Source organism: Elgaria multicarinata, chromosome 1 (assembly GCF_023053635.1).
Source record: "Elgaria multicarinata webbii isolate HBS135686 ecotype San Diego chromosome 1, rElgMul1.1.pri, whole genome shotgun sequence".
NCBI classification, from domain to species: domain Eukaryota; kingdom Metazoa; phylum Chordata; class Lepidosauria; order Squamata; family Anguidae; genus Elgaria; species Elgaria multicarinata.
This window is the reverse complement of record NC_086171.1, coordinates 17990317-18004391: the sequence shown is the minus strand read 5'-3', so window position 1 is coordinate 18004391 and position 14075 is coordinate 17990317. Positions and strand designations below refer to the sequence as shown.

Here is a 14075-nt window from a genome sequence, read left to right as displayed (position 1 = left end):
ATATGCTTTAGTTCTCAACATGATTCTATACAGTGCCTAGAATTTTCCAGTTACTTTAAGTTGCCACAAAGGAAAGAAAAACATCATCTATACTAACGAGAATATACAGTCTGTGTTCAAAATGAACACAGACTGCTAAAAGCACATACCTTAGCAAATGTTCCCCTTTTCTCATATAACTCTAAAGCTGAACTTGGAATATCAGGTTGATCCAAAAGCAAGAGATATTTCACATCTCTTAGAACAGCAAATAACTACAAGAAACAAACAAACAAAATCTTTCACAGGGTAGTATTGCATACTGTATACATTTTAAGTGTTTACTCATTCCGAGATTCTAGTTTCACAGAAAGAATTATTTCGTCACACAGTGCATAGTTAAACTATGAAATTCACTACTACAAGATTTGTGATGGTGTCTACCAATTTGGATGGCTTTAAAAGGGGATTAGACAAATTCATAGATAAGGCTATCAATGACTTGTAGCCATGATGACTAATTGCTTCCTCCAGAATCAGAGGCAGCATGCTCCTGAATACCACTCCCTGGGAACAAAAGCAGGAGACGGCTGTTGCCCTCATGTGCTGCTTCTGTGCTTCCCAAGATGCATCTGGAAAGCAGGATGTTGGACTAGATAGGCCTTTGGTCTACTACATAAGTAGTATTCTTCTTATGTTCACACCATTTATGATAGAAATATAAAATGAAATGGTTTGGAAAGAATACAGATAGACTCATGCACTAAAGTAGGAACTTTCATACCCAGTCTGAAAAAAAAATCTATAATTTGGATTACAGGACTTTCTAAGAACAGAAGCATCAACATTTATTATACCAAACACAGGACAAGGATGAAATTTACATCTCAGCTCTACATATAGTATCCACTGAAAAATACCTTAACTGCAATATTTACACAGGTTGGTCTGCAATAAGATCACACTAATTCCTGATTTAATTGTGGATAGAAAGGCTGACCTGGCATGCATTACTGATATTTGGGTGAGCTGAATGGTGTTGATCTGCTTATCTGGGTAGTTGGTGCAGTGCAACGTAGGTTGGAGGGCCGGAGAGGTGGGGGGAAGTTGCTGTGGTTCATAGTGAATCTCCATCTCTGTCACCAGTAAACCATTCCACCTTGGAACAGGCTTGAGGGTTGCACCTAGTGCTAGTCCACAGTGACAGATTGAGGATGCTGCTGCTATACTGCCAACACTGCTGCCTAGCATCCTTCCTGACTGAGCTGGCATAGGCAGTCTCAAGTGTGGTGTTGGAGGAATTCAGGATGGTGGTTCTGGGTGACTTCAACTTCCATGCTGAAGCTGTCTCTAGAGTTCCAACTCAGGACTTCATGGCTTCCATGACAACCATGGCACTATCTCAGTATATCATCGGCCCAACACATGAAGCAGGGCATACCCTTGATTTAGTTTTTGCATTGTGAAATTCGTAGTCTGAAGATGGGGGGGGCAGTTTCCAAGTAACCTAGGGTGACCCTATGGAAAGGAGGACAGAGCTCCTGTATCTTTAACAGTTGTATAGAAAAGGGAATTTCAGCAGGTGTCATTTGTATGCATGCGGCACCTGGTGAAATTCCCTCTTCATCCCAACAGTTAAAGCTGCAGGAGCCCTGCCCTATTTTGTAAGAGCTGTGGTTGAGAAGATAGAAGCAGCTTTGGGTGGGCAGAAATGAGGGAGGATATGGTAGAACTGGCTTAGCAAAGTGGTGGGGAAAACATATAATACTCCCACTTGTTGGAAGCACCAGCCACCACTGGATTTGACAGTAATGATAACAACTCTCCTATCCCCTGAATACATCAGCTATTGTCTTGCACATATCCCTACTATAAAGAAGACTTAGGCAGTTTAAACTTTTGAACAACAAAAATTCTCAGTGCCAGAGTACTCTAACTGAAGTAAAGTACTTCTTTTAACATTAAAATGTTGCAATCCCATACACACTTTCATGGAAGTAACTCCTATTGAACCCAAAGGGGATTACTTCTGAGTAGGCATGAACTATACTGCCATTCACTTTGATTGTTATTCATATTTTCTGCTTGTTCATTATTTTAAGGGATTAGATTCGGACTTAGTCATACTTACAGTAGACCCATTGAAATCAATGGGCTGACTAACCCAAGTATGACTAAGCCTGGATCCATCCCAAGATATATAACAGGTCAATTTATCTAGACAATAAAAGTGTTTGTACCATACCTTAGGATCAAAATTTACATTAAGGAGATCATCTTCATTGCGCTTAATTAGAGGTTGATCTAAATTAATTTGACAAACAGCATCCACCTTGGATTTCCATTTATAATAAATCTGATCTTCATACTGGTTGAGTAAGGTCAACATCTCCATATATTTCTGATGGATTAAAGTAGCTTCTGGGCTTTCTAAGATTCTAAAAAGAAAGAAATTATAATATACTAGTAAGCTGCTTACAGAATGATGTGGATGGAAATGTGGTCACACAAATGCTTTGTCAAGACAGTTTGTTTCCTGAGGTGATAGACAAAATGGCTCCCATTCCATGCACAGAGCTGGACTGGCAGTTGAATGTTTCTTCAACACTGGTGATGAGACAGTGTGCTCCACTACACCGAAGGGCACATACTAGCTTCAGAGGCATACAGAATTGTGTGCCCTTCCAGCACCTCACCACTTAGTGCTGGTTCCAGGTTTTGCACAAGGCACCCTCAACGCCTTCCCCCATCAATGACGTTATAATTTATTATATAATTAAAATAATGTAATTATTTTAATTTAACCAGTTTGATACCTCCGTGGAAAGTGGTATACAAATCTGAGTAATAAGTCAAATACATAAATATGAATGAGGGAATTTTTTCTCTGGCAAAAGCTGTAGCAAAGAGAGACAATAAAGTATACTTTTATCATTGCATTTTTTTCTACTGCCCTTATATCATGTTTCTAACCATTTTGAATCTGTGCCACACTTGACACAGCTGAAAAGAAAAGCCAAGATTTCCATCCAAATGATACAAAGCAGAATCCCATTCATCTAGACTAGGGAGCAAGCACTTTGTAAAGATTCACTGACAGTACATTCTTATATTCAGATGTAATTCAGATATAAGTCCCATTAAGTTCAGTAGAGGTTATTCTCACCCTGCAATCCTACACATACTAAATTTGAAGTAAGCCTCATTAAAGTCAATGGGACTTACTTCTCAGAAAATAAGCACAGCATTGCATTGTAAACAGAATGTGACTTGCATCATTTATAGCCCATGAGAATTCACTTTTTTTATTTAATTTATTCATTTTTGAGAATGATACACAAATTCTAGCAAACAAGAAAAGTGAGCCCACATTACAGAACAAATTTCAATGCAAATTCTAGAGCAGAATCTTTTATTTTGTGTGTTTCATTTTTCATGAAATTTCTCAGAAACATTCTGGAGAAATGCATGGGGAAATGCCTTTGGTATTTTCCTCTTATTTCCCCGCTTTCATCTGTACAAAATGTACAAATATGGACGAAGGCTGTAATCCTATACTCACCAGAGAATAAACCTTATTAAACTCAGTTGGTCTTTCTTCTGAGTAGATAAGCATAAGATTGCACTATAAATTTCTTTAGTCACCATATACATTCCAGAAAAACTATTTGATATGAGATGATGAAACTCTAAAACAATGGATGCCTTGAAAGACTGAAAGAGACAACCAAACTACAATCTTAATATTTTTCATGAACATTTCCCAATCCTAAAAAGATATACTTACGGGTGGGAAACAAATGAGAACTTTGACCAGAATGACTGTATACGGGCTTTAATTTCTTTGGACCATTTAAGGTTTCCTGAAGTAAATGGCATGTTTTTATTTATTATTTCATTCCCCTCCTCCACCTGTAATATTTAAAGAATACCTGAGTTATTATGAGTAAAGAGATTATGAGAGAAGTGCACATGGAACATTTTGTTCTTAGTTTGTCACATACCTTTTTAATGTGCTCACTGTAGAAGTGTTTGCAATTATCCAGCTCTTCACTGAACATCTGCAGTAAAATTTTGTAATTTGGGCTAAAAATGTCTGCGATAAGAGGCTTCTCCAAAAAATATCCAAGAATGGCTAAAAGCTATATGAATAAAAGACAGAACTCCCGATTACATGAGTCTATTTTTATTTCTTCCTACCTGGATACAGTGATACCAAAAATCCCAAATGAGATCAGAATAGTTTTTTTCCAATGCAGAAAGTTAGTACAATAACCTAAAAGACCACGGTAGGACTGAAACGTTAGTAATAAAATCTACATGTCGTAAAAGTAAAGTGTTAATGTGATAGAAACAAAGCTAGAGTCCTCATTTAACTGCTTTTACCTGCTTGATCAGAAACTATATCAGGTCGGAAAAAATAACCGTACATACCATGGGCAATGTAAGTCAGATGCATTATGCAAGATAATTAAATATGCACAAATTTGGTTAACTTGTACTGATCACAGAATTCTGTTTATCTTCCTGGAAAAATTGAATTATTGTGGCACATGTTTGTTTGTTTTTAGTTTGCAGAATAGACCCTGTACTAATTCAATGCCCAGACTACCAAGATACAGAATTTAGAACAAGAAGTTAAACTGCACATAATGGGGGAGTTTGGATATAAAATTCTTCACTTAACCTAAGAACAAACATCCAACTGATGAACTCCCACCATGCTTCTCTTCACCTTGTATGCCAACCAACTTTGACGGTTCAATTCTGCTTTCTTTAAACCAGAGTCCCCTGTTATGTTCCAAACAGGGGACTGTGATTTAATGTCAGTTTAATCCTGATTAGTAAACCACAATTAAACCACAATTCCCTATTTTGGATGCACCAGGAAGTGTGGCTTAAAAGGACTAGGATCAAAGCACCAAAGTTGGCACAAGAGGAGAGGAGGAACATATGAACTCAATGCATGTTCCCAGTTGAATAAACTTTGGGCAGTATCCAAAAGTGTCATTCCACAAACTCAAATATTGCTAGCAGAACTCCACTGAATCTTTCTGTTGCACAAGTGGTTGCTCATTATGCTTGCGCAAGTGATGTCGCACTAACAGAAACTAGGTTCTGAACTATGCACAAGATAAAAATCTAAATAAAGTTACGTTTGCGAAAGCAGTTTTGCAATGGGTTGCACAAGCATAATGCACAACCACTTGCACAACTGTAGCTTTTGTTGGAGTATTAACTTGTGCATAGTTCAGAACCTAGTTGCTGCTAGTGCAACATCATTTGCACTAACAGAATGACACAGCTGGCAACTGCCCAATGTGTTGTTATCCAGGAATGTTGTGCTCAAACTAGCCCAAAGTGAACAGTAAATATTTGGAGTGTAGCTATAATTACAGGGAACACAGTCGTGTTCCCTGTAGTTAAGGACGGTCAGTAAAACAAGCATTCCGCCATGTTAAATGGAGTTACTGGGGGGTGGGTCAACCTAGCAGCCTAAAATGAAAAATATTTCAGCAACCTTTCTGAAACGCAGTACTGCCAGTAAGAAATGCTGGCTTTACATACCCTATGCGTTTCAGGAAGATTGGTGAACTATTGAGGGCTGGATGGGAGTTTAAAGCAGAAAAAAGGGGGGAAGCATGTCTGTTTCAAAGTGATCAGACTTACTTCCGGGTTGGCGACCATTTTTTTGCGCACTTATAGCGCCAAATTGGAAGCCTCCCCATGCAATCCATTAGTAGGATTGCATTGCCATATACTCCCCATTGATGGAATGGTCTTTCTTTTTTCAAAAGACCATTCCATCAATTTTTAATCCTTTTTTAAAAAACCCCATGTTTCCCTATGGGGAATCTGATAAGCTAACGCATGTGCGTCAGCGTCAGATTCCCCAGAGGGAAGGGGAGAAAAGGGAGAGCGCGGTTTGCGCTCATCCCTGAAGGGATGAGGTAAGTTGGGGGGGCCTTGCCTGGAGCCGCCAGGTGCGGGGTGTGTGAGAGAGCGAGCTAGGGGGGCGGGAGTGGGCGGGCGGGAGAGAGCGAGCGAGGGGGCAGGAGGGAGCGGGCGGGGGTGGGAGAGAGCGAGCGAATGGGGGGCGGAAGTGGAGGGCCGGGTGCGGGGCGGCCGTAGCAAGCGAGCGGGGTGGGCGGGAGTGGGGTGGGTGGGAGAGAGTGAGCAAGGGGGGGTGGGGGTTCCATTTAATCCCGGACCTGCTAGGAGCAGGTAAGTGACGTGGGGAGTGGGTGGGCGGGTGCAGTCAGGACGGGACGGTGGGGTTTGGGGGGGGGGGGAATTTCACCAGGTGCTGCATGCATGCAAATGACACCTGCTGAAATTCCCTTTTCTATACAACTGTTAAAGAAACAGGAGCCCTGTACTCCTTTGCATATGGTCACCCTAGCCATATGGAAAGGAGGACAGGGCTCCTGTATCTTTAACAGTTGTATAGAAAAGGACATTTCAGCAGGTGTCATTTGTACACATGCATCACCTGGTGAAATTTCCTCTTCATCCCAACAGTGAAAGCTGCAGAAGCCCTGCCCTCTTTTAAATGTGGTCACTCTAGTATAGCTCCTCCAGCTTTCACTGTTGGGATGAAGATGGAATTTCACCAGGTGATGCATGCGTACAAATGACACCTGCTGAAATGTCCTTTTCTATACAACTGTTAAAGATACAGGAGCCCTGTCCTCCTTTTCATATGGTCACCCTAGCCATATGGAAAGGAGGACAGGGCTCCTGTATCTTTAACAGTTGCATAGAAAAGGGAATTTCAGCAGGTGTCATTTGTATGCATGCAGAACCTGCTGAAATTTCCTCTTCATCACAACAGTTAAAGCTGCAGGAGCTATACTACAGTGACCACATTTAAAAGAGGGCAGGGCTCTGGTCATCCTTTACAAAAAGCCATGAAATTCAATAAACAAAAAACCTACGGTTTATAAAACAACGTTAAGGACGTACACTTTTCCACCAAGCACCAAAATGCGGGGAAATTGGGAGTTAAGGCTCACCAGCCTTAACGCCACATCCTCCCTAAGGAGGCAGAATGTACCAGTGAAATTCTCATTCTCCCAAAGCAGATAAACCATGAGGACAGGATGGAGAATAGGATATGCAGAGGTAACTGTGGGGTTGTGGAAAACTGATGACGAACAACTTAGAGCCACCTACTTTTTTTTTGTTTAGAGCAGCCCTTCCCCAACCTGGTGCCCTCCAAAGGTGTTGGTCTGTGACGGTCCATCATTGCAAGTCAGTATGTCCCATGGTCAGGAATGCTGGGACAGCAGGATGGGGAACGTAGGGCGGCAGCTCCAGGCAAACCCCCCCTACCCCACCCCACCCCACTTACCTGCTCTGTCGTTGCTGGGCCAGGGCTTGAACTGAGTGCCCTGGTGCACCCGGAAGCAAGGCCACACCTGCAGCCTTGCTTCTGGGTGGACCCAGGGGCTCTATTCAAGCCTGGGCCCCCCTCCCCCGCCTGGCCCCTTACCTGGACCCGCTGCCACCGCTGCACAAACTGCAGCAGCTCCAGCCAACCCCCCTCCTGCCTGGCCCCTTACCTGGAGCCGCCACTGCACAAACGGTTGCGGTGGCAGCTCCAGGCAAGCCCCCCCCCCCGCACCCCACCACTTACCTTCTCCGTCATGGCCTGGCCCGTGCTTGAATTGAGCCCCCGAGTCCACCCAGAAGCAAGGCTGCAGGCGCGGACTTGCTTCCGGGTGGACCAGGGCGCTCAATTCAAGCCCGGGCCCAGCGACGACGGAGCAGGTAAGTGGGGTGGGGGCTTGCCTGGAGCCGGCGCCATAGTTCGCACAGCAGCGGCAGCAGGTCCAGGTAAGGGCCCAGGCAGGAGGGGGGGTTCTTACCTGCTCTGTCATCACCAGGCCCAGGCTTGAATTGAGCTTCCGGGTGGACCAGGGTGCTTAGTTCAAGCCCGGGCCCAGTGACGATGGAGCACGTTAGTGGGTTGGGGCTTAACTGGCAGCAGGGCCAGGCAGGAGGGGGGGGGGTTTCTTACCTGCTCTGTCGTCGCAGTCCAACACCTTTGGAGGGCACCAGGTTGGGGAAGGGCTGCTCTAAACAAAAAAAGAAGTAGGTGGCTCTAAGCTGTTCGTCATCAGTTTTCCACAACCCCACAGTCACCTCTGCATATCCTATTCTCCATCCTGTCCTCATGGTTTATCTGCTTTGGGAGAATGAGAATTTCACTGGTACTTTCTGCCTCCTTAGGGAGGATGTGGCATTAAGGATGGTGAGCCTTAACTCCCAATTTCCCCGCTTTTTGGTGCTTGGTGGAAAAGTGTACGTCCTTAACGTTGTTTTATAAACTGTAGGTTTTTTGTTTATTGAATTAACAACATAAATTTGTTACATGTTTCAGCCATTCTTCAGAGTGTAACATGAAGAGTTTATTTTAGTGGCCAAGGTAAAAAGAAATATATATTATAAGTTAAGTTTTCCTTTCTTATGCTGCATTTAAGTAAGGCAATAGATACTCTGACTATTCCATAGCAAATTTTTCGCTTAGGGTTAAGATTAAAAATGTTGTTTGCAAATATTGTTCTTCTCATAGTAGTAGACTAAATAAGCTAAACATTGTGCATGCAAGCTTTTAAAAATTCTCACATATAAAATCAATACCAGAAAAGGTTACTTTTATTTTGAAGAATATAAAGTAGCTGTCAACGTATGATGACCAAATTATGCAAAATGCCAAGTATCAAACAGGAGGTTCTAAATTATCTAAATTCTCTCTCAACTCATGAGGGTTAAATTTATTATTGCGGATGCATTGCGAAAGAAGAATAAACTGAAAAACAGTGTGAATATTTTTGCAAGCCCAAGAAAGCACTGAACTTGGGTTTCTCAAATAGCATTCCCAGCCTGCTCCCGCCCCTTGCATTGGTAAACCTGTCAATGGAATAGTAAAAGCAATTAGTACTATGGGGATCTGCTGTTCAAACATTGTTGTTGTTTTTAAATCTCACTGGGCTCTGCAAAAACTTGGGTTCACCTAAACTTTAGGTCCTAAAGTAACTCTGAGTACCAGTCCAAAGCAGGATCTACACTTATGATTTATAACAGTATTGACAACTGTTCGGACCCAGGACACATTCCATATACTGTTTTCAAAATACTATATCCTGCTTGGTGTAGATTTTGCCCAAGTTAAGAATGTTCACATCTATGAACAAACTATAATTAATGGGTTAAAATGCATACAAAGATCTCATGCACTAACAGAGAAATACTATAGGGATGTGGAGGGACAATCTATGGTGGAGAAATCACCTGTGCCAGCCAGTGCAAAAAGCTGAAGAGTTAATTACTTCTTTCAGACTATTTTGTCTTTTGTAAAAACAACAACAACTAGACCTACTTAAAGGCTGACAGAATTTTTCTCCTCACCCACCATTCTGGGGGTATGTCTGGAAAACAAGGGATCCAAAGCCTCCCCATGTCTACTTCTAACATGCCCGCATAATGTCTGCTTTTTGCCCTTACTGTACCAGAGCAGCCGTGGTGACAGAGCTTACTGCCACTTGTCAAGTGAGGACCTCCAGAGCAGACCTCCCTCTCCACCTACGGGGGGGGGGGGGGTGTCACAGTATTCTATGGTGCCTGGGACTCCTTCACAGGTACACTTTAAACCTTGTGTTATAATAGTGTTCATTTATTTATTTATTTTAGCAGTTTTATCCCACCCTATAGCCAAAAAGGCTCTCAAGGCGGCTTACAAAAATATTTCTTAAGGCAGTCGCTGCCCACAGTCTTTCAATCTAAAAAACATGACACAAAAGGAAAGGGGAGTGGGAAGGAGGAGCAGGGATATATGTCTATATTCTCATCAGCAAAAAATACATAGCAAATGACTGAGAAATTCACTTATGTAAACCTCCCTGAAACAAACTGGAAACATTCAAGAGCAAACTCTTATGTCACTTGCATTCACTTAAACAGGTCACGGACAATATAATTGTCTGGGCCAGCCCTATGATTAGGCAGAGTGAGGCAGCTGCCTCAGCTGGAAGAGGATAGAGGATGTTGCCCTCTTGTTGGGAGAAAAGAGCTGTTTATGCCCTGCACCCCTAAATTATACTCTGGTATGGTGGAAGATGCTGTCATATTCAATAGCTAGCCCAGTTGGCTTCCATGTGTGGACTTGTGGGTGGGAGAGGTCATATCTTGTCTTTCACATCAGGTAGGAACACATGGGTCAGTTTTGATAATTTTCCACTGAATTTTGATGCTCTTTGTAGTAAGTAACTTCCAAACTGTTTCTAAGATAACACCCAACACGGACAGTTAATTTCCCATAGGGTCGTCTTAAAACACAAAGATTATGCTTGTACTTAATATGCAAGACAGGAGAGCAAAAATCAGTCCAAAATTATTTTTATTTTTCTCAGTGTCTCTGAAACACTCTTCTTACACATGCCTCTTCTATTCTTACACACCATGGATACTAATATCTAAATGTACTGATTTTTATAGTTAGAACCTTTAATTATGTTATTTGATAAATGGTGGTAGTTGAATGAAGCAACATTTTTATCGTTGTGCTCTTCATAACTGACCTTGAATGCGGATTCTAAACCTGAAGAATCAAGAAATCCCACACAAAAGATTGATCCAAGGCGTCTTTCAAACTCCAGGATTTTGTGTTTAAAATCAACATAATCTTCTTCAAAGTCCTATGGAATACAAATTTACAACCAGTATATTTTTTAAGGAAAAGTCATATTTTAAACTTTCTTTAACATATGCAGTCCATAAACATAATAAAACATGCAATAAAACATCGATTGTTTTACTATTGATTTAAAGCCATTGATTTAATGACTTTGGAGTAAGCTATGGTATACAGATTCCAATTCTAGTCTGAGTTCAATGGGGCTTACTTCCAGATAAGACAGCAGCCCTAATCAGTTTGGAGAAAGGAATGCCAAATAAAGGTAGGATAAAGTTGTTTATCATGTTCACTAAACACCGGTACACCTAGGGGTGACCACATTACCCCAGTTTTAAAATCTCTTCACTGGCTGCGAATTAGTTTCCGAGCAAAGTATAAAGTGTTGGTTATCACCTTTAAAGCCCTACATGGTTTGGGTCCAGGATACCTGTGGGATCGTCTTCTCCCGTACAACCCCCCCCCCCCAAAGTATTCTGAATATGATACCTTTTTGGCAAAGGATAAGCAGCTACGAAATGCTTTTGATCTTAACAGTTATTTCTGTACAATAATATTCTGTATTAATACAGTGAAATAATTATTGCTAAAAAGAGGGAAATACCATTACTTGAGGTTTCCAGCTAAGAAAAAAGGCTGCAATTCTGCTCACATTGAAGCCCCATTTACTTTGGACAGCCTAACTGGATGCAAGATTACACCCAAGTGGGTGGAGCTGAACACCACAGTCCAAATATATCAGAGCTGTCCCGACAATTTCATTGCTCAACACACATGTAAAACATTTTCCAGAAAGCAGTTGAACATAATAACGAAGCTATTTTATATTGCCATAGGCTTAATCTTGAAGCTTCTGTCGTATTAGCTTTTCTGCTCGCAGCTATTGTTTGGAAACGCTTCCAGTTAACATGCCAAAACCCAAAAACAAACACTTCCTGAAAATATGAATGAAAAGGCTGTAGTGACAACAAATAAAGCATAACTTATAAAGCTAACAATATACTTAAGTATATTACAAAATAATATACTTAAGCTGAAAAATCAACAATCTTCAAACAAGAACTGAATGTTCTGAAATGCACCAGAAATGTTTCTGTATTAAAGGCCAAGTCCTGAACAACTGACTAACATAAAACACTAATCAGTATTTGATGTTTTGCACACACAAAAAACCCTATAAATTTTTAGTAGTATTTCAATGTAATAATATTGAAACATATCACCAAACTGAGTAAACTACAAATATTTCAAATGCTCATTAGTAGAGAGTACAGCGAAAATTCTGAACATATAGATGATATAATGAGTTTATTATCAGTACTGTATTGTAAATCCTATATACAAAATTACCAAGATGAATTGTTATCTAAAGTACACATTCTTAAGGAAGAAAGCAGTACAGAGTTCAAGAGATTTAAAAAATTCATCCTCATCGTCTTTGAATCAAAGTTTACATTTATTAATATTTTCTCATTACACCTTCCTCCCAGCCACCTATGCTATACCTACTTATAATTTTTTTAAAAGGATTAGCAACAAACAAACACAAATATCCAAAATGAAGAATTACCACATTGTTGTAATCTAAGGGGTTATATGCCCTTTCTTTAAAAATGCTACAAGACTCCATAAATTCTTCATTCAACTTGAATATTTGGTCATTCAAAGTTTTCCCCTTGATTCCACCAAATTCCAATTTCTCCAGTTTTTCAAATTCAAGCACGGCAACAAAAATAGCCTAAAACAATAAGATTACCATTAACTATGATTGCAATGAAATCTGATTAAAACATATCCCTGAAAAAGCCACACACAAAAAAACATACATACCACACCAGAATACCCCCAATCCATCAGCCCCAATGGCACAGGTAACAAAACCTCTGCTATTGCAGGGATCCTGCCAGACAGAAGTTTAGCTCTCTTTATGTGCCTTAGAAGAACCATTTTGCAGTACAGCACATAAAGGGAAGAAGATACACAGCACCCACATAGCTCACCAGGAAGGAGGCCACAAGGAGCATATACAGGGCCAAACCATGGACTCTCCAGTGGAGACTTTTTTTTCTTTATCGTGCCACAACGAGTGGAATTTCGAGGAGAGGGTTTTCAAGGGGAAAATGGGTTGAGGGAAGGTTTAATTCTCTCTCCTGATGGCTTAACTCCGCCTCCTGATCTGAATTGGGGCTGCTCACATTTACACAGGAGAAGGTAAAACTACTATGCATAGCTGTACTACAAATGATCAGCAGAACGTTTTTGGACAAGGATTTGAGATTCACAGAGGAAAGGAAAGATTCCTCTAAGAGGAGAGGCGGCAGCAGGAGCTAAAAACACACTAACAACCAGTCAATTACTTTTACAGGGCAGGGTGTCATGGTGGAAGGAAGAAGTGTAAATTTGAGCCCCACCAATGGGAAGTGGAAGGGCAACAGAGAGAAAGCTTCAAGGACTCAAGCCTACATTGGAAACAATATAGAGCAGTTCCCTACCCAATTAGATACAGTAGCAGAAAGGAATCAGTCACCTCATGAGGCATTTATCTTGTCCTCTGCCTCAACACCCAGTCATGGATTCTAACATGACATAGGCTTCAGGAGAAGCCCTACCCTGGTGGAACAGCCCATTAATAGATGCAGGGGGTGGGTGGGTCCCATGATAGATAGATTCCAGGGCATAGCCCCATACCAGGAAAAGTGGGGAGTGGTTATATACCTTTAAAATTAAAGAAAAAGAAAAAACAATTTCTCAGGTAATCTACTTTGACTGTAATGCTGATAGCAGTTGTTAAATATTACCTCTACTTTCTCCAAGCGATTTAGGAATGTATCAAATCTGGAAAATACCATTTGTGGCTCAAAATCCCATGGTTTAACTTCTTGATTGCTAGTGAAATAAATTGCCATCTTTTTTCTTTGACTGAAAAATGCATTCTTAAAATTCCTTAAAACATTAAGAGCCTTTTGCACTTGTTCCAAAGTTTCTTCAGTTTCTCTTTTCATAATATCTTCAGGTGAAAGATACAATATCGCCTAAGGAAAAAAAAGCATATTTTTTTTAAAAAAGCTAACACAACAATGGACCATCAATGAAGTAATTAATCTAAATGACCTAATTACAAAGTAAAGGATTTAAGAATATTATCTCATTTAGCTACTAGTAAAATGGGCTAATTGATTATATGCCTGCTTGCCTGCCATGAAAACAATGTCATCGATGCACTCTAAGGTTGCAGTCCTATAATCACTTACCTAGGAGAAACTTCCACTGAATTCAGTGGGCCTTCTTTCTGAGTAAACCTGTATGTGGTTTGTACCAAATTTAGACCTAACAAGTCCCATTGATTTCAATGGGTTTACTCTCAGTATGACTAAATCTGGAGTCAGCACAGCCTGTTTGC

At 40.8% G+C, this 14075-nt stretch overlaps 1 protein-coding gene across 1 annotated transcript in view; it reads right to left on the bottom strand.

Annotated features, from left to right (window-relative positions):
- Nucleotides 1–14075, bottom strand: part of DNAH11 (dynein axonemal heavy chain 11) — a 176286-nt gene that overhangs the window by 141888 nt on the left and 20323 nt on the right. The window contains exons 7-13 of the mRNA XM_063123804.1: nucleotides 13474–13707; nucleotides 12246–12413; nucleotides 10563–10679; nucleotides 3984–4121; nucleotides 3767–3891; nucleotides 2225–2417; nucleotides 150–254 (exon numbers count right to left, since the gene is read on the bottom strand). Of these exons, the coding sequence (XP_062979874.1) occupies nucleotides 150–254; nucleotides 2225–2417; nucleotides 3767–3891; nucleotides 3984–4121; nucleotides 10563–10679; nucleotides 12246–12413; nucleotides 13474–13707 (1080 nt within the window). The remainder of the gene's footprint in view (nucleotides 1–149; nucleotides 255–2224; nucleotides 2418–3766; nucleotides 3892–3983; nucleotides 4122–10562; nucleotides 10680–12245; nucleotides 12414–13473; nucleotides 13708–14075) is intronic.